At 54.4% G+C, this 25,153-nt stretch overlaps 4 protein-coding genes across 6 annotated transcripts in view; 2 read left to right on the forward strand and 2 right to left on the reverse strand.

Annotated features, from left to right (window-relative positions):
• DALRD3 (DALR anticodon binding domain containing 3) overlaps positions 1-3,525 on the forward strand; it is a 4,246-nt gene extending 721 nt beyond the window's left edge. Inside the window, exons 3-14 of one of the 3 annotated variants that reach the window (XM_039695562.1) lie at positions 6-126; positions 207-478; positions 688-746; positions 843-965; positions 1,090-1,160; positions 1,259-1,317; positions 1,592-1,674; positions 1,776-1,899; positions 1,985-2,043; positions 2,415-2,528; positions 2,750-2,818; positions 2,957-3,525. In XM_039695562.1, the coding sequence (XP_039551496.1) occupies positions 6-126; positions 207-478; positions 688-746; positions 843-965; positions 1,090-1,160; positions 1,259-1,317; positions 1,592-1,674; positions 1,776-1,899; positions 1,985-2,043; positions 2,415-2,528; positions 2,750-2,818; positions 2,957-3,076 (1,274 nt within the window). In that variant the 3' untranslated portion in view covers positions 3,077-3,525. Of the gene's footprint in view, positions 479-687; positions 747-842; positions 966-1,089; positions 1,161-1,258; positions 1,318-1,591; positions 1,675-1,775; positions 1,900-1,984; positions 2,044-2,414; positions 2,529-2,749; positions 2,819-2,956 lie in introns of all 3 variants that reach the window. The other 2 variants (XM_039695561.1, XM_039695560.1) reach the window with 2 other exon arrangements.
• Positions 3,391-7,876, reverse strand: WDR6 (WD repeat domain 6). Its single transcript, XM_039734224.1, has 6 exons — positions 7,729-7,876; positions 5,883-7,623; positions 5,523-5,618; positions 5,083-5,199; positions 4,782-4,900; positions 3,391-4,701 (listed from the first exon to the last, which is right to left on the reverse strand). The coding sequence occupies exons 1-6, from the start codon at positions 7,874-7,876 to the stop codon at positions 4,211-4,213; spliced, it is 2,712 nt and encodes a 903-aa protein (XP_039590158.1). The 3' UTR covers positions 3,391-4,210.
• Positions 7,877-7,917: 41 nt separating this feature from the next.
• On the reverse strand, positions 7,918-25,152 carry P4HTM (prolyl 4-hydroxylase, transmembrane; the record flags this gene model as incomplete). Its single annotated transcript, XM_039734225.1, has 9 exons — positions 7,918-8,168; positions 9,428-9,551; positions 9,992-10,082; positions 10,481-10,666; positions 12,288-12,450; positions 14,422-14,518; positions 15,542-15,732; positions 24,954-25,035; positions 25,105-25,152. Coding segments are annotated over 9 exons (1,206 nt in total), but the record flags the coding sequence as incomplete, so codon positions are not given.
• LOC120495741 (secreted frizzled-related protein 5-like) lies at positions 15,746-24,761 on the forward strand. The gene is made up of 4 exons (XM_039695566.1): positions 15,746-18,171; positions 18,875-19,047; positions 19,966-20,052; positions 21,217-24,761. The coding sequence occupies exons 1-4, from the start codon at positions 17,846-17,848 to the stop codon at positions 21,549-21,551; spliced, it is 921 nt and encodes a 306-aa protein (XP_039551500.1). The 5' UTR covers positions 15,746-17,845; the 3' UTR covers positions 21,552-24,761.
• Position 25,153: the final 1 nt, after the last annotated feature.

The raw sequence follows: 25,153 nt of genomic DNA on the forward strand, positions 1-25,153 counted from the left end.
GCCGCCGCCGCGGGGCTGCGTGGTGCTGCACTGCCCGGCGCTGCGCGGTCCCGGCGCCCCGCGGCCCCGCCACCTCCGCTCCGTGCTGCTGGCCGAGCACCTGGCGCAGCTGCTGCGCGCACAGGGGTGAGTGCCCCCGGCCCGTCCTGCCCCGCCGCGCCCGCCGCGCCCGCCGCGCCCAGCGCCTGCCTCGCCCTCTCTCGCAGGGCCCGTGTCCGCCTGGTGCCCGCGCTCGGCACGGAGAGCTGCTGGGACGTGCTGCGGCAGCTCCGCGTCTGCTGGCCCTCCCGCCCCGCCGGCTCGTCCCTCGCTGATGCCGTCGCGGCCCTGAAGGCAGCGCTGGGCCGGTGCCCCTGTGCCGCAGCCTGCGAGCAGGGGCCGGGCACAGCCCAGGGTGCCATCGGTAAGGTGCACCTGAAGAGCTTCGTGGAGCAGCAGGGCTTGCTGGGCTACGACCCCAATCTAGATGTGCTTCTCGGTGAGCCCCACGTGTACAGCAGCTCCGGTGTGCCGGTGGAATGGGTGCAAATAGGGCTGTTTCCTTTCAGCTGTTCTTTAACAAAAATAAGGTGGGGTGGTGGACACAAATGGCTTGTTCCTCTTGCTCCCCTTCAGTCTGGTTTGAGCCTGGGGCAGACTTGATGGTGGAGAACCTCATGTCCTATTGTGTGTCCCTCCTTCTTTCAGTGACAGAGAGGACACTGCAGTGCTTGGCTGAGCTGCAGGAAGCTGTTCTGCAGTGCCCAGTGAGTGACCCCACAGCACTGCCCACCTCTCTCTTCCCAAGTGTCCTTTCCTTTGCCAGGCAATAGCATTGAGCTCCCTGTTGTGCTCTGCTGCAGGCCAAAGGCCAGAGCAGTTGCTGCAGCATCGTGCACGTGGTGAACTGTGAGGAGGAATTCCAGCAGCAGCAGCTGGATGTGCTCTGGAGGATTTTGGATCCGGGAGCCCACACAGCTTTGCAGGTGAGCAAGAGCAACCTCTGACCCTTCTCAGTGTGGCCCCCAGCATCCATCCTTGGCTCATGCCTAGGTTTAGAGCAGGGCTGGATTTCACTCAGTTCCCAGCCCCAGCCTCTCTGTCTTTCAGAAACACCTTGTCTGTGGGCCAGTGAAGGTGACCAACCCCTCATCACCCATTGGGGCAGACCAGTACTTCCAGTAAGTGGCTGTGCAAGGCACCTGCTGCTTTCTCTGCTGCTGAGGCTCCCTTGGGCCAGCTCAGCCCATAGCCCTGGCTCTGTCTGTGTTCCTGCCAGGCTCCGAAAGCGCCAGATGCACGAAGCCTCCGTGATAAAGTATGGGGAGCTTGCACAAGGTGAGAGCTGGGGCTCCATCCCATCTTCATTGCTCCCATGACTCCACAGCCAGGGGTGCTCCTTCTCCCCTCCAGGATGGAGGCAGGTGTTGCCCTTGCTTTGGGAAGACACCTCAACATCCAGGGCACTGGCACAGAGCAGCTCCTTCTTGTGGGAGCTGGGGCTGGTGGTGTGCTGGTCCTCAGCTACTGCCTGCTCCTGGCAGGGGTGTCCTGGGTATCAGTACATGGGAATGGAGCAAGCTGTGCCTGATGGCACCTCTCTTCTGCGCAGATGAGGCCTGGACAGAGGTGATTGACACCCTGACAGTGGCTGCCATCAAGTTTGAGATGCTGAGCACTGCTCACCGGAGTCAGGTAGGACAGCAGCTTGCATGGAGCCAGGGCTGGCAGGTTGTGGGAAGAGTGGAGTGGATCTGTGCTGAGCAGCCTGGACTGTGAGTTCTCCCTGCCCTCAGATCACCCTGGACCTGGAGAACAGCAGCATCTCCACGAAGGGAACGAAGAGTGGTGCCTTTGTGATGTACAACTGTGCCCGACTGGCCACGCTCTTCAGCACCTTCCAGCAGGCTGTGGAGCGGGGTGAGCACCAGCCCCACCCTCCTCTGACAGCCACTTCTGGAGCCACAGGGGCTTCTTTGGGCACAACAGTCTCCCTGCTTTCCAGGCACATACCCACCTCTGCCACCAGTGTCTGAGCTGAACTTCTCCTGCCTCCGAGAAGAGGTGAGTGCTGAGACAAGGAATGGGGGGGGATCTGTGCACCCTCGAACGAAGAGTGGTGCCTTTGTGATGTACAACTGTGCCCGACTGGCCACGCTCTTCAGCACCTTCCAGCAGGCTGTGGAGCGGGGTGAGCACCAGCCCCACCCTCCTCTGACAGCCACTTCTGGAGCCACAGGGGCTTCTTTGGGCACAACAGTCTCCCTGCTTTCCAGGCACATACCCACCTCTGCCACCAGTGTCTGAGCTGAACTTCTCCTGCCTCCGAGAAGAGGTGAGTGCTGAGATGAGAAATGGGGGGATCTGTGCATCCTCAGCTCTGGATTCTACTGGCCTGGGGGGATCTGACACTTGGACATGTAATCCCTTCACAGGGTGAATGGCTCCTGCTCTTCAACTATCTCCTGCCCTTCCCTGAAGTCCTGCAGCAGGCAGCACAGCTGCCCCCACCCTCCAAGGGGATCCGGATCACTGCCAACACAGAGGCAGTAAGTGCCAGGTGCTATGGCATCCATGGATGCTGCTCCAGCAGTGCCAGCCCAGGGCGAAGCTCCATGCCAGCAGAAGCTGCCCATCAGTGAGCAACACAGGGACATGCTGAGAGAATGGATGGCAATGCCCCTGGGGCAGTTCCTGCTGTGCTGGGGGTGGGTGAGGGCCCAAGACCGGCCAGAATTCACTGTGCCATGAGAATGTCTCTGCCTTGTAGGTGTGCAAGTTCCTGATCCAGCTCAGCATGGATTTCAGCTCCTACTACAACCGGGTGCACATCCTTGGGGTGAGTTAGGTGTCCCAGCCTGCAGCCTTGTGGCCCTGCAGTCCTTCTGGGGCTGCACTGCTCTTTGGGGGCAGCCACGTGAGGCATGGTGCCAGGAGTGTGATGGGGCCCTGTCCCAAGCTGCCTTTCTCCCTGCAGGAGCCATTCCCTCATCTCTTTGACCAGATGTTTGCTCGCCTCCAGCTGCTGGGAGCAGTGAGGGATGTGTTCCACAGCGCCCTGGCAACCCTGCACCTCCCTCCTCTGAGCCAGATCTGAGCCACCCCTGAAGAGCTGCACCATGGTGTGACAGTCACCTGCACACCACACATTGTGGGGGGAGAACAGGGCACAGTCTCCAGGCAGGGCAAGGCACAGTTCAGCCCCGTGGAGGTGCTTCCCTTCCCATGGCCCATGGTGTCTGGGGGTTGGTCTGTGCTCTCTGCAGCTGTGTCCAGTGTGGGACATGGATGCCCCTCCACATCCACACCAGTAGAAGGGAAAAGGGCTCCCCTGGCACCCCAGAAGCTGGGCTGGGAGTACTGGGGAGGTGGCAGCAGGGACCAATCACCACAAAGACAGACGAATGCCAATTTCACTTCCCTCAAAACTTTATTGAAAGGTGCTCCGTGCTGGCAGGGAGCTCCTGAGGCTCCTGGCTCCTGTTGGGCTCTGAGCCAAGCCCCAGTATTGGGGTCCAATACATTTGTTGCTGGACAACCCCTCTATGTGTCTGACCTCAGGGTTGTTTGTCCTTCCTTCCTCTCTTTGGTCTGACTTTCCTGGGTCCTGCTGCTGTGCAGGAAAAACCCACTTGGCCTGAGGGGGGTGCTGTTTGTGGGCAGCCCTGCCACCCCCCATGCCACAAGGGTGCTGCTGTGGAGGATCAGTGTCCCTGTGCATTTCAGCACCATCCTCAGCTTTGCAGGGTCGGGACTGTCACACGGGGCTCTGTCTGTGGACACACAAGGCTGCAGCCCATCATGTGTCACACCAGTCCCTGACCCTGGTCCCTGACCCTTCCTGGCCTCCTGCTGCTCTCAAGCTCCCAGGGCTGGGCCATGTCCTCGGTGCCCTCCTAAGCAAGGTTCCTCTCTGAGACCAAGACTGGAAAGCTGCCATGGGTCCTTCACACCTTGCAGAGGAAGAGCTGCTCTTGGGCAGCAGGGACTAACAGCCCCACTTCCTCACTGCATAGGCTTGTCCGGGAGGGATCACATCTGCCTTCTTCCCAGAGACCACTGGCCTCGAGCACCACAACTGTGGCATGTGCCTAAAGGAGCCAAGTATGCTTGTCCCCTCAGGACAAGACACATGACTGCAGGCTGGAGGCAGGGACCACAGTGATGGGCAAAGCCCAAGTGCAGGGTGCCCTATGCACGCAGGGACCGGGATGTGTCACACACTGCCCCTTTACTGAGGAGCCTCTTGTGGAGGGGGTTTGGAGGAGGCTGTGCCACACAGCATCTCCAGGCCCTGCCCACAGAGCACGCAGTAGTACCGCAGCTCGCCCCCAGCCTCCACCACCTCCCAGCAGTCCAGCTCGGCTAGGTCAGGCACGTGGAAGAAGGTGGTGCTGAGGGGCAGCAGCTCGCCCTGGCACCGCCTCCACAGCGTCAGGCGCTGGTCCACTGAGGCAGAGAGCAGCAGGTCTGGCCGCAGCACCCGGATCCCCGTCACGTGGGCAGCATGGGCACAGGGCCTGGACACCCGCTCCAGCACCTGCAGGCAGGTCCCTGCCGTGGCCTCACCCCTGGCCAGGGCTACCTCCAGCAGGCAGACATGGATGGAGCCGTCATCGCTGCCACTGGCCACCAGGTGCCGTCCCTCGGGTGTCTCGCGGATGTGCAGGCTGTTCACGCCGCAGCTGTGGGCCATGACGGTGACCAGGGGGGCGTCCAGGGCTGGGTAAACAGGCTGGTCAGGAGAGCAATGCTCGCCTTGGTCAGAGGGAGCAGAAGAGCTGCTGGGCAGCAGCACTCACCCAGGGGCTGCATCTCTCCCTCTGCCTGGTGCAGGGCATCTGCCGCATCCATGACGGGGCCGGTGATGTCCCAGAAGGCAATGCTGCCATCAGTGGCTGCACTGCACAGGAGGTGCCTCCTAGAATGGGGGGTGGCAGGGAGTTTCTGGCTGCAGCCCTGGGGTCCCCACTGAGATCCATGGAAGTGGCAGAACAGCCCCCCGGGCTTCTCCCTTCCCTCTGCCTGCTGAGCTGCCATCCCTGCAAGGACAGAGGTTTCTCCCCAGAGCCCATCAACTGCAGCCCAGCGTTTGGGGCTCACCTCTCCCCTCCTGCCCACGTGTGCAGGAATGCTTCCACCTTCAGCACACAGCGCTGGTGGTGAAATGACTCTGCCACCAGCACCAGCTTCCGAGCAGCCTCCAGCAGCCCAAAGATCCTGTAATGGAGCAGAGGGCAGCTGGCTGTGGGAGAGTAGAAGCTTCTGGCTCCACTGCCCCATTTCCCACCATGTGGTGTCTTATGGCCAGCTCAGAGCAGGCCACATCCCATGGCAGCAGCCCCTGTTCTGAGCCTGCTCTGCTGTCATCAGCTGTGGGAGAGTAGGAGCTTCTGGCTCCACTGCCCCATTTCCCACCATGCGGTGTCTTATGGCCAGCTCAGAGCAGACCACATCCCATGGCAGCAGCCTCCTGTTCTGAGCCTGCTCTGCTGTCATCGCCAGCTCCATTCTCCCTGTCAGGCCCCATGATGGCTCCTCACCGGACTGATCCATCACTGCAGGCAGCAGCCAGGAATTTCCAGGGTGTTGGCAGCTGCTTGGTGCTCGTCCCAGGCACAACTGACAGGGACATGTACCTGCAGCAAAGACACAACGTTCACCAACACGTCCGTGGCCCCATGGAGGTGGGTGGCCCAGGAGAGCAGCCCTGAGCCCTTCCCTAACACCAAAAGCCTCTTGAGGCCCACAGGGCACTGTACACCACACATGGAGCCACGCTGGCCTCAGCTGAACCTGCAGCTGCACAGAGCAGGTATTCCAGTGGAGGCCCCTGCAGTTCCCACCAGCCTCCCACACTGTGATCACTACTAATCCTGCCTTGGGCAGTCCCCAGTCATCACCTTGTCTCTGGGTCCATCTTGACAAGCTTGTGCCTGTTCTTCTTCTTCTCCCAGTGCTTGTCCAGCCGGTGGGAGGCCACATGGATGACCTGGCAGGCCACAGCACTCTGAGCCGCTGTGTCCCCAGTGCACAGCAGCCGGTAGCACTCAATCTGTGCGCGGCCGCCCGCAGAGAAGAGCAGGGCAGACAAGCCCTCGTCACCAAAGCCCTCATCTCCAGGTCCCATGGCGAATGCCAGCGTCCTCACACTGGAAATGTGGTCACTGAGGCGGGCAAGGGGCACAGCTGCCCGAGAGCTCTCACTGAGCACCAGGACACAGGTCGTGGTGTCCTCACTGCCGGTGACAAACACATTCACAGTGGCACAGCCGGGCACCTCCAGGGCCCCCAGGCGCCGCACGCAGGTGATCTCCCGCCCGTGCAGGGATGCCAGCAGCACTTGCTGCTCGCAGGGCTCGGCCTCACGGTGGTACAGCATCACATCCCCAGACTTGATGAAGGCAAACACCTCGGCCAAAGGGCTGCTGCAGTAGCTCCAGGAGCGGTGCCCGCCCCCGCAGGGGATGCAGTGGATATTCTCGCCGGTCCTGCTGCTCCACACCACAAAGTTGTCAGCGTGAAAGCCCAGCACAAGCAGGTCCCCATCCAAGGTGAAGCGCAGCTCCTCAATCCATTGCAGCCCTTTGCAGGGCCTGTGCTTCTGCAGGACCTCCAGCTGCTGGCCCTGCAGGCGGAGCTGGCGGTAGACACCATCCCGGCCCGTGCTGTAAATGGAGCCCCTGTGGATGGTCACCGAGGTAACTCCTGTCTTCCCGTGGAGCCCAAAGAGCACTGACAGTGGGGACTCAAGAGGAAGAGCCTCTTTGTGCAACAAGCAAGAGAGCTCCAGCTCATTGCTGGAGTCCTCAACAACGGGGTCAGTGCTACCATTGACAATGCTGGTGCCTTCTGCAGCCCACCCCGAGGAGCTGCTGCAAGGAAAGAGGAGGAGGGAACCCCGGCGGTCCCCACAGACCAGGAGCCTTTCCTGGGGCAAGAAGGTGGCACAGGTGTGCCAGCGCTGCTTGCAGGGGGGCAGCAGGTACCGACCCATGAGCCGCACCCACGGTGCCTGCCCGGGGCGGTGGGTGACGTCCAGCCAGAGCATCTCCCCGTCGGGACCGGAGGCCAGAAGAGCAGCAGCGGTATCGGGGGGCAGCCCGGGACAGGGGGCCCAACTCAGCCCGTGCACGGCCCCCTCGAACAGCGTGAGCTTGGCGGCGGCCCCGGGGCGGCTCAAGGCGAACAGGAGGAGGCGCCCGTCGCCGCCGGCCACGGCGCAGAGCGTCTCGTCCCATCCGCGCAGCGGGGCGGCCGCCAGCACGGCGCGGGGCCCGGTGGCGGCGGGGTGCAGCACCGGCGTCCAGCGTCCCTGAGCCACCTCGACCGTCCTCGCCGGCGCTGACCGGGAGCGGCCCCCGCAGCACCACGGCGGCCACTCGCGCCCCGTGCCCGTAGCACACCAGCAGGCAGGCGCCGGCCCCGGCCCCGCCGCCCAGCTCGCCCACGGCCCACAGCCGCACGCTGCGGTCTTCGGAGGCGGAGGCGAGCAGCCCCCGCGACGCCGAGTAGCAGAGCGCCAGCACCGCGCCCCGGTGCCCGCACAGCTGACGCTGCGGGGCCGCCGCCGCCGCCGCCCGCCACACCACCACGTTCCGCAGCACGCTCCGCCGGCCCGCCGCCGCCGCCGGCCCGCCGCCGCTCAGCCGAAACGCCACCACCTCCGGGCCTGTACCTGCGGGACACCGCGTCAGCCGCCGCCGCCGCCGGCCCCGCCGCCCGGCCCGTCCCGGTGCCAGCGCTCACCCGCCAGCAGCACATCCCCCGCGAACTCCAGCGCTGTCACCGGCGCCACCAGCGCCACCGACTCCATCTTAGCCGCACCAGCCCCGCCACCGCCCCCCCAGCGCTCATTGGCCGAGTCCCACGTGCCACCGGCGCGGCCCTCGCCCATTGGCCGGCCCCGCGCCCCGCCCCGAGCACGCGGAGGCGGCGCGGTGTCCGCACGCTTTATTGGCGGCGCTACAGCTCCAGGTGCGCGCCGCCCGCCGCCCTGCCCGGCGCCCAGCCGCCCGGCGCCCCGCGCCCCGCCTCCGAGCCCCCGAAGCGCTCCATCTCCTGCTGGAACTGCTGCTGCCGCCGGCGGTTGGGGTCCACGTTGATCCAGTTGTTGGCGATCCACTTGGTGCCTTGGGTGACCAGGCAGCCCCCGTGCAGAGCGAAGTCGTCCAGCTCCCCCACCCAGCCTGCGGAGCACAGCCCCATTAGACGGTGGCACAGCTGGGACCACACACAGACACACGGCCAGTGAACACCAATGTCATCTCTCCTGCCTGCAGTACCTGCCTGGATTTGAGCTCAGATACATCTTCCAGCAGTTACTGTTCCTTGCACCCCTCCACCTTAGTGCCATCTCACCCTAGCGCCACAAGGAGTTCATCAGGGCAGGCTCCCTGAGTGCAAAATGCCCACTGCCGCCATCTCTCCACTCAGCACAAGTGGCTCTCACAATCCAGATCACAGCCTGCTTTTCTCAGCTCTCCTGGAAAAAGGAAGGCTGGCATAGAAGAGATGGGTACTGCCACTAGAAGGCTGAGGAAGCCAGAGGCTCACAGCCATTTTAGAAATTGCATTTCAGCAGTTCTAAATGACCTTTCTACAATGATCCTATCATTTTTCTGTGGCAGACTTGCATCAGCAGCCACTTTCCATTTAGGAACAAATTGCTCATAAAAACACAACAGGGCTCTTCCAGTAGGAGAGTGACGATTCTTGCTATTATCACCCAACAGCCCAAACACTGGTCTTGTGACCTGCTCTGAGGACTTTCTAGAGATGGAAACATGGGCTGCTCTCAGGGGACCTGGAACGCTACCCTCCTTCCTCCAACCAAAGCTCAAAATCTGCCATGGAAACCCTCTGGAGCCATACTCACCAGCAGCCTTAAAGATTCATGTTCATTCCCAGCCTGTCAGGGAAAACCGCGCTGCGCTGCGTGACAAAAACAGCCCCAAGGACCCACCATGGGGCTGAGCTACAAAGCAGGCACTGGCCCCAAGCGTGGCATGGGGTGGCCCATGTGTCCTCATGCTGCAGAGCTGATGGCCCTGCCTTTGTCTACCTCCCCTCCCCATCCCTTTGGGCAACACCACATCAGTGACACATTTTGAATTGCAGACCAAGTTCCAGCAGGAGTTTCAGCTTGCACAGTGGGATGGAAGGCAGCTGGTGATGGTGAGTGCAGCCAAGGTCTTTGTTTGCTAGCTAGTCCTGTCCCCCAAAGACATCAGGAGCCACTGACCTACTGCCTGTAAACAAAGGCCTTTCAGAGTCAGGAAGCTCCTACTCAGCTGTTGACAAAAAGACTCTACAGTTCCCACTGGCAGGCAGCTACCACCCTTCTTCTGGCTGTTCTTTGAGCTCCCAGCTGCAGCAAGGAGATGATGGCTGTAACCTACTGCAGTCCCACCCCTCCCAAGAGCCCAGTTCTGGAGTGAGCCTGTACCTTCTCCATCTGACAGGTAGTTGTACCAGAAGACAGCAGTGCCTTGCTGAGGTTTCACTCGCAAATTGCCCTTGTCACAGTTTTTCCGAGTATCTCGCAGGTCAATGTCATTCTGGATCAAAGACTGGACAGAAACCACAGGGAAGATGTCACAAACAGGGCTGGGACAAGGCACTGGGTTGCCCCTGCCCCTCACCCCTGCCTGAGTGTTCCACAGATTGGCTTAAGGTTGATGCAGGAGCTTTCATAACCCGCTGGAGCAGCCAGTTTCAGGCTCCAGGAAGTTCATAACCTCTTTCTGAGCAGCTGCCATTTCTTAACACTTTGTCTGACACCTCACACCTCTGAGCAGGGGGAGCTGAGCTGTCAAAGCTCTGTGCCTCTTCTGCCTCTTCCCCTGTCCTCAGAGGGAAAAGACTATAAATGGAGCACAGTTTCCCCAGTGCTCTAGCTGCAAATGCTAATGCACACCAACCTAACACACCAGACCCCTTCTGCAGTCACAATGAATTCCAAGAGGGACTCAGAATCCCCAGGGGTAACCCACAGGCAAGTTTCATTTACCATCTCTTCGTACGTCCTATTGTCGGCGATAGGAAAGACCGTTTCACCTCCCCCAGTCACGTTGTTCAGGTAGAACAGCACAGTCACATACCTGCAAGACAGAGACTGTCATGAGACACACCTGGAGCAGGAGGAGATGCACAGGAGCTCTCCATACCCTGCTGCTCCACCATAAATACAGTGGCTCCTCCAAGACATCACACGGCACGTGATTTACACCATCAGCTTTTCTCCAAGAGTAACACAAGGACAACAAAGAAAACCCCTACCCAGAGTAATGAGTGAGCTCGTAGGCTCTGCTGGGGCAGGCCCACCCACTCCACCTTCCTTGAGTGGGATTTGCCCATCTGCCCTTTGAAACCCCTTCATGCCTGTGATGTCCTGAGCTGTTTGTGAGCCCACAACCCGAGCACTGAGTCCCAGGTGAGATGAAGTGAGGCGAAATGGCCCTTCACACCCCTTGTATAAGGTGCCCAGGGCAGAGCTTACCGGCAGGAGGTCTCAAAGGGAGCGCTCTCATTGGCAACGAGCTTTGTGTGGCTGCAGGCAGTCTCGGGGAACACGGGGCCGCTGTCCATGTGGGCGTGGTAGTGCCCTCCCTGGTCGTACCGCACAACCTGGAGGGGCTCGCTGTGCTCCACGATCTCGGGGGGCAAGCGAGTGAGGCGCATCACCCTGGGGAAGAGCAGAGCAGGTGAGTGGAAAGCCACCCTCACCCCAGCCAGCCACTACTCCCAAGCAGTGAAAAAACCCAGAGAAAGAGAGCCCCCTTCCCCAAAAGACCGGAGAGACGGATGGGCTGCAGCGAGCATGCCAAGAGACAACCAGGTCCTTACTCATCTGTTGCACCACAGCATCGGCTCAGAAAACCCTCATCAAGGTTAATAAAAAACCAAAACAAAACTGAAGGAAGCATCTCTAGCAGGACTGCTCTCAGGAAGACTTTGCTTGCTCAGCAAGATCCCTTCTGTGCATGTCCCTGGAGCCTTCATGTGCCATCTCATCACTTCTCTGGACTCCTGCACATCACCTACAGACCTCAGGGACAGTTAGCAAAGCACAGGACCCCTGCTGAGAGTGAACGAGAGACTAGCTCTAGGAACAGTCTTGTCACCTAACTCACCTTTCCCTGTTGCCTTTTCAGCAGCCTCCCCCAGGGCAGAGGGGCACTGGAAGTGATCAAGGAGACCGGAGCCCTCCTGCTCTGGGATTTTTCCACTGCTACATCTGAGATCATCCCCAAGGCAAGCAGGTACGTCTTGAGACCTGCCAAAGAACACTCAGAGCTCTGAGAATCCGGACTGGTGAAGCCCTTGGGGCAGGTGCAAGGACAATGTGGCACCTGGGCAGGATGGCAAAGCCCCTGCAGGCGCTACCTGGTCCAAGGGAGGACTGACAGCCTCCTTCAGTGCTGTGTCTTCACATCCTCCTGACAGTGGCCAGCTGCAGAGCGTGCAAGTGGAATGCTGATGCCTGCGTGTGCTGGCTGGCTGGCACAGAGAAGGTGACAGCCACAGTCTGCTCTAATCAAGGCAATATGTGACCCCATTTTCCCACTGGAATGCACTGAAGAAAAGGAGTGGCCAACAGCTGTTTTTCAGGCCTCAGGACAGAATTTACCCACCCACGTTCTGGGTGAGGACCAGCACCACAAGAACATGTGAGTCTCCAGCCAATTATCTGAAACTCACTACAACTACATGATTTGGCCTTCATGCTGGGCTTCAGCTCTTCCCAGTACCAAATCTGAGATGAAGGGAAAGGTAAGAGGTTCTCCCATCTGCCATGAGCTGCCCCACAATATGTTTGCTTGGAGGATTAAACTAACTTGACTAATTTAAGGTGAAGTCGTGCTTTTTAAAAAGTCAGCTCTGCACAGCAAAGACAAATTTCAGTGAAATGCATGAGTAACTAAAGCAAATGACAGTAACTGCTGGCACCCAGACAGCATTGGAAACGGGCAGTTTCTCCCAGTAAGCTCAGTTACTAATTAGAATGAATGATTTCATATACTGCCAAATCTTCCTGGTTTTATAGGGCTGTTCCCAAAAGTGAATGGAGATGCTGAAAGGCTCGATTTTTCTTTTTCCCTTTCCACAGGACAATGCAAATTCTTCTTCTAATGAAAACCTCCTCTCTCCATTTTGTGTCTGTGTTCAATGCTCTTTATACTCCAAGGACTTTGCACACAATTAGGAAGTGTGAATATTAGCAAGTCTGCCACTGCCTCTCCCAGCACATAGGTGATGCTTGTGCCTACCCAAAGCCAGCCTCCCCTCAGCTCCCTGGCCCTTACCTTTGCCGAATGGCTCTCATGACCTGGTGTGCCCCCTCGCCCTGGTACAGCCAGGTGTGCTGGCTGTTGCGCACCAAGTCACTCATCTTCACTTTCTGGCTGCCCATGTACTTGTGGAAATCACGGATATTCAACTGCTTGAACTCCTCCAAACTTAGCACACCTGTGGGAACACAGGAAAAGCCACCTGACTCTGGTGCAGGTAATAGTTCTTGCATCCTGTCCTTGGAGAAACACCAGCTGAGGGCACTGCAGAAACTGGCTTCCTCACACAGAGCCCAGTCAGGGCCCACTGTGTCCACCACAGCTGCACCCCTTCTGCCCATGATCAGGGGCTCCAGCAAAGCTCTCGCCTGAGCAGAGGACACAGAGCAACCTGCCAAAGTGAACTGTGCACGGTCACAACTGGGACAGGCAAACACCATTTTAAATTTTAAAAAGCTCATGAAACACACAAATCCATATATCAAAAGAGAGAGACACTACAATGTCTGTATGCACAAGAAAGTCTGTGCTATCCAATGTCTTGAGGCTTATTATTTAGATATTTAAATCAATATGTTTAAGGGACAGAGTGGGACCTCAGACCACATTTTCTATATGACCTTGCAGGGTAATTAAGAAAAAGCCAAACCCAAAACAAGCAGTACATTCTCCTGCATTTGTATAACTGCAAAACATAAATGAGGAATACATGACAGTATGGTCTTGCGTAAATAGAACTAACAGAAAAGCAAGAGGTACAAAGCAGTTTCTCCTAAAACAGGTATTTCTTGTTTGCATTCAACTGGAATCAGCAAGAGGTGGACTCTTGCCTTTGTCAGCTTCAGGAAAATCCTCACATTTGTTGTTTCCTTTTTCTGGAGAGGGGAAGCCTTGCACAGGTCCCTGATAGCAGCATGCACTGCACTGCCCTGAGCTGCCCTGCACACACCAAGGGCTGGGAGAGGAACTCACTCAGGCAGCAAACCCAGGGTGCCAGCTCTGCTCCCTGGGCACGAGCATCCCCTGGCAGGAGGAAGGACCAGCCACAAGGGTCAGCCAGGGACAGTTCCTCAGGTGCACGTCCTCAGGTCATGACCAAATGATCCACTGTTATTATTCCTAGTGTCTCTCTGTCTGCACTTCCCCTTACTCCCCCCAGTCTTTGATGACGCAGTGCCACATCCAGGTTGTGACCTGGTCTCTCAGTGTCATGTACCAATCTAACAACAGAGGGAAGCAGCACTCTGGAAGCAAGGTCCTGCCAATAGCCCTTTAACAGGACCTTTCATTTGTTAATATCCACAATGGTGGAAAAGCCACTGAGGACTCAGTCATACCCCTGCCAAGAATGCCACCAGCCTGGAGGAGAGTTGCACAGGGTGCCCTCCGGATATTTATGCTTTCACACTGCTACTGCTTCAACTCCAAAGCAGCTCCTCCTGGGCAGCTCTCAATGCCAGGTCACTGGAAGAGACTGTGCATTCACTTAATTTGATTAGGAAATGGAGTGTTGCTTAATTGAGGCCACTCTAATTAGAGCAGCAGAGGTTAGAGTGTATGTCCGGAGCAGCAGGAGCCCTTGGGAGAGCGGGGGCAGGAGGGGCAGAAGTGGCCTCATGGAATACAGAGAGGTTGCAGTGGCAGAGAGGGGGGTCAGCACCAAAGGCTGACAGACAAGATCACCCCCTCCTCCGCTTATTCCACTCTCCCCTCACAGTGACATGGGCCTCCTGGCCTGCTGCAAAAGCCTCCCTGAAAACAGGGGGGCACGCAATGTGTGTCTGAACACCTGCATCCCAGGTAACAAGAGCTCTGTAGTCAGAACCTGAGCGGTCTCATGAAGCAAGGCAGGTCTGACAGGGGAAAGGGAGTGCAGAGCTGTGTCTGGTCCTGCTCCAGCAAGATCCAAGCCCAGGCAGTGGGACCAGTCAGCTGCTGGAGTGGTGATGCAGGAGCAGGAGTGCTGCATAAGAGGGTTACCCTGCATGCACCTCCCTGAGGAGGTGTCTAGGGCAGTGCTACTTCCTTCAAAGAATTCAGCCAGAGAAAAAAGTCCTTGGCAGGGACATAGCTCTTGCTCTCCCCACCATGGCTGTGCAAGGTGTCCAAAGTGCTGAGGGTGAAGGGATTCCCATGGAGCTGCTCTTACCATTCCCATCAGGATCAGCTTTGACCGCTGTGTACATCTCCCGGATGTTCTCAGGGGTCATCCACCTGCCGTTTCCAAGTCGGGTATGGGTCAACACCTGAAATTCATAAATACATCAAAAAAAGCACTGCTTTTTTGCACTCCTGAGACCCTAGAGATTCCCTGCATGAGGCCTGGCAGGATCTCCTCCACAGCACATCAGCCACACAGGCGTCAGCACATTTCTGAGAAAGACAATTGCAGTGAGAATCATCTGGCAGCCACACACAGCGTGTCGCTGATGACTGCTGTTATTTCTAGTTTAGGTCATGGCAATGACTGCTGGGACTTGGTTAACCAGCCCTGACGTGGAAAGAGCACAGCTTCTTCTTGAAGGGAAAGTAAAGCTATTGATGATAATATTGATATTGATGAGTGAATGCTTTTACTTGTCCATGGTAAGGGCTTGAAACAAAATTCTTCCCTTCAACATGTACAGAGAGATGCAGAAGCCTGAACAGCTCTCAGCAGGCTCTGACCTTCAGAGAAATGAGCCTTGCCCTGGGCTGTCACTGGCACAGCTCCCCATACTCCACAGCACTCACGGTGCACAGGATGGTTCAGACTCCCAGCTTCACCTGGACTGGGAGCCTGAGGAGGGACATGCTTGAACTGCCAGTACCTGCCATACAGGGCAAGGGTACTGAAGAGCTCTGGACAAGAGGCTTATTATCTCCCTCAGCTCATCAACAGGGGTGGCTTTGCTGGGGCTTGTGAATTCACACAGTGAGTTCCCCACAAGCTGCACAAAGCAGGGCCTACGTGACAAACTCACTTCCCAGGACACACAGCAAGAGGCAACAACCCACAGCACAGGAACATTTTATCCAGCATATTCAAAGCACACGTTCTGCCAAGGACTGTTGCTGCCTCCCAATAGCATGACAACTGCTGCACATTGCCCAGGAACTTCCATTCTCAAGGCCAGCACAAATTCTGAGGCATAAAATTAAGCAAATTGTGATTGGTATATCCTGGGGTCTGGCCCCACCCAAGCACATGAGTAACCAAGGGGGCATCTGATGAGGGGATGTGCCAGAGGGTCTCCAGCAAACCTTCCCCAGTCTGTCCCACACTCTACCTCTTTGAGCTGCAGCTGCCCATCCTGATTGTGGTCCAGCAGATTGAAAATGTCCATCTGGCTGATTTCAATCATTTCCATGGCTTCCTCATAGTCCTCTGTTGGTAGGATCTGGCTCTTCTGTAGTCCCTTTAGCTTTGCCAGATGGACAATGAGCTTACACTCCTCCTCTGTCAAGAAGTCAGGGATTTCTGCAGCAAAAGTGTGAGCAGGAACAGAGATTGAGGAACTGTTACACTGGGATCCCATGCTGGTAGCAGGAGTCTCAGGAAAAAATAATCAAAATAGGTAGGGAGAAAATTTAGGAACTAAGTTTGGGACATTCAGAAACATCCACCCTTCTACCAGAAGGGCTCTCAAATAGCATACACCACACACCTGAGCTGCTGGAGGCAGGTATTTTTATAGCAGCAGTTCCTGAATGTTTGGATCCTGGGGTCAAGCCCTGAAACTCTCTCACAGATACCACAATGGACAAAGGAGTGAACAAACACGTGCATATCACTGCATATTACCATTTCAAAGGTGCCATGTGGATCACAGTCTGGGAACTGCTGCTTTACCGGAAGGGAGGCCAAAAATCATTACAGTGGGCAGTGGTGATGGCCAGGGTTTCAGACTTCCTTGCTCTCATGTGGAGAGGATGGCACTTTGCAGAAAACCAAATCCCTTTCAGGAGAGCATGACACAGTGCTCTATTATGAAACTCAAACAGAAAGGGGGAAAATTCTAACTTACTCCCACTCGTTCCCTTGATTCCCCCACTAAAAATGGGTCTTCAAATGCAATATTAACGAGGAAAATACTGGACATGGATGATGCCAGGCTTCATACCCAGGTATCTCCAGCTTTCCTTTGCAGCACAAACCTAGCAGCAATCAGGCAATTCCACAATCTCAAGCAAATTAAAGTACAGAGAAATCCAGCAATGATCACGAGGCTAGGAGACTTCTACAAGGTACACTGGGCACGCACTTGGACAGCACTGGCAGGGTCCTATTCCAGAGCACAGTTACACTGTGGCCCAGGAGGTTCAGAGGATCCTCCTGGCTGGTGTCCATAGCTCTGGTGACCTTCTTACCAGCTGCTGAGACTTTAGAAAAACCACTCATGCAGGACAGGTTAAGTGCTCCTAGACCCAAGGTCCTGCTCTCCAAATTGCAGCTCCCTAGAGCTCCTGCAGGTATCTGCCAAGGACATGTTATAGATCAGCTACAGCAGCAATCCTCAAATGGAGGGAAAAAATTAATTACTTTCATGACCTGAAATCAACCCTATCGGCTCAAGCTGTCAATAAGCAGCTGGCTTCCTGCTAAGCACAGACCAGAACCAGCCCTGCAGAAATTGAGCTGTTCCTGGGAAGCCCCAGGAACACAATGCAGCCAGCTGAATCCATAACACGCTCCAAGGAAACAATTTCTGCCACAGGCAGCACAGGGTCCTTGTGCCAGAGGATGCTCCAGAGCTGGAGCTTCTACTGACCAGTCTGAACCTCGTGGCACTGCACCAGCTCTGAATGAACCACGTGCACGGGCAACCAACACCCCCAGTATGTCCAGTTCCCCAAACTGGGCTACAATAAAGATGGCTTATGGAACCTTCACTACGTGCTGGAGGAAGGACAATCCCATTCTTCAGCGGTAGTAAGGGGATTTCAGAATGAAGCAGGAATTCTGTTAACTGGAAAGTGTGTGGTCATGCAGGTTGCAAGGTGAGGGGGCTTCCAGCTGAGTGCTGCCAATCCTGTCTGCAAACAACTTGGATCCACAGCTGCAAATTAGTTCCTCTGTGCCCCCAGCTCTCCCAAACAGTTAACTTGTGGCTGTGAGACCGTCCTATCTCCCCGCCTGCTCAACAATAGATCCAGCTAAACAAATGCCTCCTAATTGACTTTAAGCAACACTTGATTGCTTTTACAAAAAACAAAAGAGAGGAAAACATTACGGTTTATGAAATAATGACTAATCCTGGAGCAAGAGAAAGGGGATGGGTTGGAGCACTGGTGTCAAACAGAGATTCAATCTTGGCTGAAAGAGCCTCAAGACACATGGGCCAAGTCATTCACCCCTCCCCAACTGCCCTCATTTCCACACCTGCTGATCTAAGCCAAACCCCTGCTAAAATACAAACAATCAGGGCCTCTGGCAAATGAAAATTGGAGCATTGTCTTCCCCATGAGGGCTCTGAAAGGGCCGCACTTAATGAGGATGGATTGACAAAGAGGTGGCTCGTAGGCTATAAAAGGCATTCCACAGTCAGGAGCAGCTCAGTCCGGGGTGTGCTGCTGGTTCACTTGCTCCAAGCATGGTCAGGTCCCTTCACAGGCACCCCTGGAGGTTGGGTGGCCCGTGGCTACTGGGTCTCCTGGCACGGCTGCTGCTCTGGGGCTCTCCAGGCGCCTGGGCGAGCTACCTGAGGAGATCCTCCAGCTGCATGCCCATCCCACAGCACATGGCCCTGTGCTACGACATCGGCTACTCCGACATGAGGATCCCCAACCTGCTGGAGCATGAGACCATGACAGAAGTCATCCAGCAGTCTTCCAGCTGGCTGCCCTTGCTAGCCAGGGAGTGCCACCCAGACGCCAGGATTTTCCTCTGCTCCCTCTTTGCACCGATCTGTTTGGACAGGTAAGATGCTTTTATGAGTTATTTCAGCTGTAACAGTGAACTCCCCCCAGGAGCACTGCTCCGTGTGTCTCCTGAGAGAAACTGCATTGATGTGATCCGGGCAGTCCCCAAGAAGCAGTGCTGCTGCTCTCGGCAAGGGACAATTGGATTCCTCAGCAGGGAACATCCCTCTGAAAGCAAAACATGAGCATTTCACATCACAGGAGCAGAAATATGTTCCCTCCTTGGGGTTCTTCTGCTCTCTCACCCCAGGCACTGCTGCCACATGCCCCTCAAGCACTGCAGTAGCTGCTGGCACGCACCAGCTTCACCCCCCACCTCCTGTGCAGCCCCTCACCCCAGCTCCTGCCCCAAACCCATGTTTTCTCAGTTTCCCAACAGTTTGAGCAGCAGAAAGAAATGTCCAGTTTTGAGGAGCAGTTCTCAAAGTACAGAGCTGCTAAGGAAATGTGGTGTGTAATCAGGCAGCTGTAAAGGTAAGCAGTCTTTGCACAGCTAGACAAGATCCCCAAGGTGAAGGGCTTCTGGCAGCTTGCCTCATCCCTCTGTCCCCAGAAATTCCTTGCTTGCTTCCTGGACATGAATGTTCCAAAAAAAGCTGAAGATCCCCAGACTGCCTGCTAAGCCTTCAGCACAGCCCTGTGCAGCAGCAGGGGGGCTGCTCAGTCCCCTGGCAGGCACTGAACACCCATCCCCTCCCCAGGCTCATCTACCCCTGCCGCAGCCTCTGCGAAGCCGTCAAGAGAAGCTGCGCGCCCGTCATGGCTTGTTACGGCTACCCCTGGCCCGAAATCCTCAACTGCAACAAGTTCCCTGCAGATCACGAACTGTGCATTGCAGCAGTCTCCGTGGATGAGAATTCCTCAAGCAGGAGAAGTAAGAGGTTTTTCTTAATGTGTTTTCTCATATGTAAAACTGAAAGCTCAAAAGGATGATCCTATGACTTGCTTCTATTCTGCATATTTCTGGTTTTAAGCAGTATTTAAAAAAAAAATAGAAATTCTAGTTTTGTTCTCTCTGGGCACCGTGTATAGAAAATTAGCATAACATTGGCTGTGGCTTGTTCCTCTCTCTGCTGTATTCATTAGCTCCCTGGGTGCCATCAGACCCCGCAGGGTTTGGGGCAGGGGGGAGGAAAGGCTGCAAAGCCTCCGGCCCTGGCACAGTGGGAGAGCTCATGGAGTGCAGACTCCCAGCAGCGAGATGTGCTTCCAGGGCAGCTGTGGAGCTGCAGCCCCGATCTTTCAGCTGTGTCTAGGGCTTAAAAGCATGCAAAAAGAAATGTTTTGCAAGCCTTCTCTCTCAACATTAGAAACACCATGAAGGGACATGAGCCTCTGCAGACATGAGTTACACTGGAAAAAAGTCTGTCTGAAGGACTCAATTAACACCCAGATCCTGATGAACATTGGGGGAGATTCAAGAGCAGTTAAGGGGAGAACAAATATTTCAACATCATTTCAGCTTCACTGGATGGAGACTGGCCATACCACTGGTTTTGCTGTTTCATCCAAATTAGGAGATCTTCATCAAGCATTTTCACTGCTGCTTTAACATGCAGCAACACACACAAGCCTGAACAAAGCACTGACAAGCAGCGTCTGCCCCTTCACAGGAAGGAGAGTCTAACATTTCCCACCTTGCCTGTCTGAGGTACCTCTCCAGGGCCTGGGTAGATCAGGAAGAAGAATCACTAAGAAACAGCAAGCCACCAACTGCAGATCTCAAAATTTCATTGTGCCTTTTCCAGTGAAGCTTGACAAGGGTGTTATAACCTAATTTCTGTTGCAGCAGTGCCCCGAGCCAGCTGCAAGGACTGTGAGCTTGAGGAGGCCAGCACTGCCAGGGAGATCCTGGAAAGCCTCTGTGCAAATGATTTTGGTGAGTACACTCCTTTTCCTCTCAACTGCCACAATTCCCTCCAGCAGCCAAGCAGTGGCATGGATAGAAAATAGCTTTGCCATAAATACTGACTTGGAGAAACTGTAACTTCTACAGCAGATCCCAGGGATTTTCAGTTTCCACCTTATCTGTGAGGTAGCAGGAGGACCCAGCTCCTGGCAGCACTGAAAGTGAAGACCTGATTCATTTCCGTGGGCTCTGATTTGGTTTTGGTCTGTGAGTGCTAAAAACAGGCAGTACTCTGGTTTTCCCTTGCAGACAAACATTTCAATCAATGCCTATAAGAATCTTTAGCAAATTCCATGCCAGCTGTTTCAAACTTTAATAGAGTTGCTCTAGTATTGTGACTCTCCCTCTCCTAGCCCAAGCAAGCAGTAGCTCTGGTGCTGCTCAATCAGATGGCAGGAAGTTTTCAAGATACTGTCCTGAATTCAGGTACACATATAGGAAAACAAAGATATTTTTTAATAAAAAAGTTACAAATCCTGAGCAGCTTTAAGTCATGTCACTTCCTGAAATTCCTGCTCAGAGAAAAGTCAAGTAATTTGCACAAGACTAGGACTTTGATGCATCTGCTTGGTTGTGCCCATGATTCCTCCAGGGTTTCTGCAGTGGTACTGATACATCTTTGCCACTCTTAGAAGGGAAATGTATTGAGAAGGAGAAGGAGGCCTTTTCTCCCACTTAACAAGAACAAGAGGAAATGGCTTCAAGTTCCAATGGTGAGGTTCAGATTGGGTAATAGGAAAAATTTCTTCACCAAAAGAATTACCAAGCACTGGAACAGGCTGCCCAGGGAAGGGCTTGAGTCACCACCCCTGAAGGTATTTCAAAGACATGTGGTTGTGGCACTTGAGGACATGGTTTAGTGGTGAACTGGGCAGTGCTGGGGCAGTGGTTGAACTTGATCTTTGAGGTATGTTCCAACCTAAATAATTCTGTGATTCTAAGAACAGTGTTCAGTACTGGAGACTAACCTCAAATGAGAACTTCTACAAGTTCACTGCAGTTGCAAAAGCTTGGACAGATACCTCCCCACATTACAGGGACAGCAGAGAAGCCTTGGGCTGGCTCTTTGTCTTGAGGTGGGAGAGAGCTATGAAGAGTAAAAAGAACTCACAGCTCTTTTTCCAACTCCTGCAGCAGTGAAAATCCGAATCCTGAGGAGGAACACCACCACCACCATCTCGGACTTCGACCTGGACCCCTCCAAAGTGGAGGTGCTGAAGCACGGCCCGCTGCTCAGAACTGAAATCCCTGCCAGGCTCCAGCAGTGGCTGGACATAGATGCCACCTGCGCCCACAACATCATGAGAGGCACTCAGGCAGGGGTCTTCGTTGTAAGTGGAGAAGTACAGAGTGACAAAGTGGTGGTGAACAAGGCCTATGCCTGGCAGAAGAGGAACAGGAACCTGCACCAGGCAGTGAGGAGGTGGAAACATCACCGCTGCCCTGAACAGGCAGGATGGAAGGTCTGAAAAATCCCAACTCCAGCAATAAGAAACTGCTCCCTTCCCTATGGCTAGAAAACTCCTTTCCCTGGCAGGTGGTGTTTTGGAGATGTACAGTGATATTTCTAGGTGATTTGAAGCAGTCGTAGTGCACAGATAGGGCTTCACTACAGATCCCTGTTTTACCAAGACGGAGCTTAAGGATGCAGGTTTAACATGTTCCTCTCACAATGCTCTGTAGATCCAGGACATGCTATGTTCAGCTTTGCGTAGGATCCAACATCACAACAAAACTATGCAGGTGAGGACAAACTAGAAGAAACCTTTAATAACAGTTCCTTCTAGTTCTCATTATCAGAGCTGGTATTTCAGATTCATTATTTGACCCTGAGACATTGATGCTGTCCAAGTGCCTGCTTACTTTCTGTTCACAGATTACATGAAAGCCTCCCTGACTGTGAAGTGATACTTTTTATTTAATGGAGCAAATATTTTACTCTTGAACAGTCTGAGGTGAATTAACAGAGAGAGGAACTTGCCCTTGCTATGCCCAGCCCCTTAAAAACTGCATGCTGAACTCTGCTCTTGAGTCAGGCTGTCCCTTCAGCTTCCTGCACTGAGAGCTGATCAGCATCCACCCATGCAAAAGGAAACAGCCATTCTCAAGCAGGAAAGGCACAGAGCAGATAGCTGAGGGTTTCTACACAACAGGGAAAAAACTGTTTTTCAACATCAGAAATTCAGTGTGGATCAGAAGATTCTGGTAACTGGGGATATCACAAGAACCTTGAGAAAAGCAGAGCATGAGTGAGACATCAGCTGTTAAAGCTCTGCTTTGGTGTGAACAGCAGCTTTGCTCAGGACTGGGAGGTGAGTCCCAGCCCCAGCACAGTAGGATATTGCAGTTTCGATGTGGGAGCAGGGGAGAATCCTTCCACAGCTGCCTGGCCTTCCACCTCTGCATAAGGAAGATAGAAAATATGGGAAAACTCAGTCTCTCTGCAGCTCAGTATCCCAGTCAAGCAGGACTGTCACTCCCTGCAGGGGCACACACTGTGCTCCAGACCACAGAGCAGAAAATGGCAAATCCCCAAATGAGGAAACAAGTCGGATTTCTAGCGCCTAACAAAGCATTGTCCACGGAAAGATTTCTATATTGGCTGAAATAAAAAAAAAACAAAAAACAAAGAACAACAAAACAAACGGAAAAAGCAGCCTTTGGGAGGAATGCTTTCTGCCTTGCTGCTGGAGGCACACCGGGCTGCTGGGGACACACCGGGCTGCTGGGGACACGCTGCCTCCCCGTGTTCACAAGGCACACCAGCAGCCCAGGCTGCGGCTCCTCCTCACGCTGCTGTGGGCTGGAACGAGCGCTCAGACACACGCACCGCAATTCAGCTGCGCCTGACGTTTGTGCAGAGCTTATTTCGCTTCCCTGAGGCTCAGAAGAAAAACACAGACAAATTTCCTATTTTTATTCCTCTCCACTGTCTTGTCTTGGAAACTGCTGCCCAATCCACTGCATCTGCTGTCAGGTGGTCCCTGCAATGGCAGTATCTTCTGAACAGACTGCGTTTGGAAAACAAAACACATAAAAGCTCTGAAGGTTGAAAAGGCTTTGTCTGATATGTTTTCCATTAGTAGGGCTATTTGATTACTAGAGTTTCCCAACTGCAAACTGCACAGATGGTCTGATTTACAAGCTTTAGAAACGATGCCTTGTAGCCAGAGGGGGGAAGAATTGGAGCAGGGTTTTTTTCACAGCTCTGTAAAATACGCTTGAGTTCCATGCAGATGTGACTTACTCACAACTAAAAACCAAACCTAAAGTTCCCCAGCCCATGCTCTGAAGCCCAGAGAACACATTAAATCATTCATGAGTGTCTGCTGCTGTGGTGGCACTGCAGCCTGCTCTGCTGAAAGCAAAGATGACAGATCAGGCACTTTCCTGTTTCCTTAAATTGCACGCTGCAGCACTTCGTGTTAAATCCCCAGAAACTCTTTGCTAAAGGCTTCTGTATTCACCAAACACAACCAAGTTAAATACACACTTCCACTAATTTAAGTAACAGAGATGCAATGAATTAGTTTTTTTTAAACCAGTTGAATTAGATTGGTACTGCTTGCATACATAGAGAAGTCTCTGGAAGTCTTTTAAAGTCAGAGCTGGCTCCTGGCAGGTTCATCCAGGAGATAAGAACTGTCTTGCAACTTGCAGTTTCTAAATAAGGGACTCCTTATCAGAGGACAAAGGAGAACAGACTCATGGCATCTCAAATGGTGAATGTCTGTCACTGTCTGTGATGGCATCCTCAGGGAGCAAAGCTTCCCTCAAAACCAATGGAGGTGCTGGAACAAGAAGCTAAAAACTGCAGGATTACTGCTGCCAGGACAAACCTGCCTTTTATCATCTTAAACACCTTCCTTGGGGGCCAGGACCAACTGTTTCACTTCAGTGGTACTGGAAAGGCAGGGAAAGAGGAAACAGGAGTTTTCCTGAGTGAAAACCAGAGCAATTGCCTCTGACTGTGGTTCTGGTAATGCCACCAGTTTTGTGATGCTGTGGGGTTATCAGCTCCAAGTTGGTGTGTCTGTTTAGTGAATGGCAGGCAGAAATCTAATAAGAAATTCATGGTGAGGTTTTCAGTGTATATGATGTATTTGGAATGAGAAAAAAATCCCTCTATTTATATTATTGAGAAAGCATCTGAATGATTCTCTATGCTATCTTTTCAGAAACAACAGGTTTTCTCTGACTTTGCAATAGTAGGAATTTTGTAGTGATTGACTCCTCTCCCTCAAATTATTTAGCATATTGTCAGTGACTTTCCAGAACACAGAGTTCAATTAGTGAGACCTGACCAGCGACAGCAAAGCATCACAGAAAGGTAAAGAAGATTTAAAAATATCTGAAAGGCAGATGTTGTGTGGTTGTGTATCAGAGAAGCCAAAAATAGAGATAAATCTAGAACAGGACACAAAATGGTGGAAGAATTTAAACCTGTAAACTCTCCTGTTACTCATATCCTCAGTGCTGAAGCATCAACACGAAATTGTTGTTTCATAATTTATTAAAGTTTGTCCTTTCCTTGTATTGAGCATCTTCAAGGTTCTTGCCAGCGATCTGCTGTCTATTCCTAGTATTTTACAGAAGCCTGAAAAACCTGGAAAGGTTAATCTTCCAAATTCTTCAAAGTGGGCCATCCAGAACACAGAACCTCTGCGAATTCTGCACCAACATACCTTAAGCCACAGCACACTCTTTAAGGCAGGAGCAGCAGCACGGGGAGGTGATGCCAACACGCGGGGACTCGTTTTCCCCCGAGCGGGTGTAAGACAGCGGCGGTGTCAGACAGCCCGCACACAGCCCCGCGGCGCCGGCAGGGCGGAGCCCCGCGCTCCCGCGGCCCCGGCGGGGCCGGTACTCACCGAACAGCAGCGGCTTGAGGCTGAGGGTGCGCACAGCGTGGGCCCTGCCGGGCACCAGCTCCACCCGCTGCGTGTGGCCCACCTGCGGGGAGAGCAGCGGTCAGCGCCCAGCGGCAGCGGCCCCGGGCCCGGCCCCCGGTCGCGGCCTTGCCTTGATGCCCTCGAGGCGCGGGAGGGCGCGGGCGGGCGGCGGCGGCGGC

Source organism: Passer montanus, unplaced genomic scaffold (genome assembly GCF_014805655.1).
Source record: "Passer montanus isolate IOZ18808 unplaced genomic scaffold, ASM1480565v1 scaffold9, whole genome shotgun sequence".
NCBI lineage: Eukaryota > Metazoa > Chordata > Aves > Passeriformes > Passeridae > Passer > Passer montanus.

What these genes read in the sequence shown, in the direction of transcription:
- WDR6 (XM_039734224.1), bottom strand. Translation starts at nt 7,876, where the DNA reads ATGGGCGAGGGCCGCGCCGGTGGCACGTGGGACTCGGCCAATGAGCGC. An exon ending in GGGGGATGTGCTGCTGGCGG is followed by an intron (nt 7,624 to 7,728) that starts GTGAGCGCTGGC and finishes GTTTCGGCTGAG; the next exon opens with CGGCGGCGGGCCGGCGGCGG. An exon ending in AAGATGGACCCAGAGACAAG is followed by an intron (nt 5,619 to 5,882) that starts GTGATGACTGGG and finishes TCTTTGCTGCAG; the next exon opens with GTACATGTCCCTGTCAGTTG.
- LOC120495741 (XM_039695566.1), top strand. Translation starts at nt 17,846, where the DNA reads ATGGTCAGGTCCCTTCACAGGCACCCCTGGAGGTTGGGTGGCCCGTGG. An exon ending in GAATTCCTCAAGCAGGAGAA is followed by an intron (nt 19,048 to 19,965) that starts GTAAGAGGTTTT and finishes CTGTTGCAGCAG; the next exon opens with TGCCCCGAGCCAGCTGCAAG. An exon ending in CCTCTGTGCAAATGATTTTG is followed by an intron (nt 20,053 to 21,216) that starts GTGAGTACACTC and finishes CAACTCCTGCAG; the next exon opens with CAGTGAAAATCCGAATCCTG.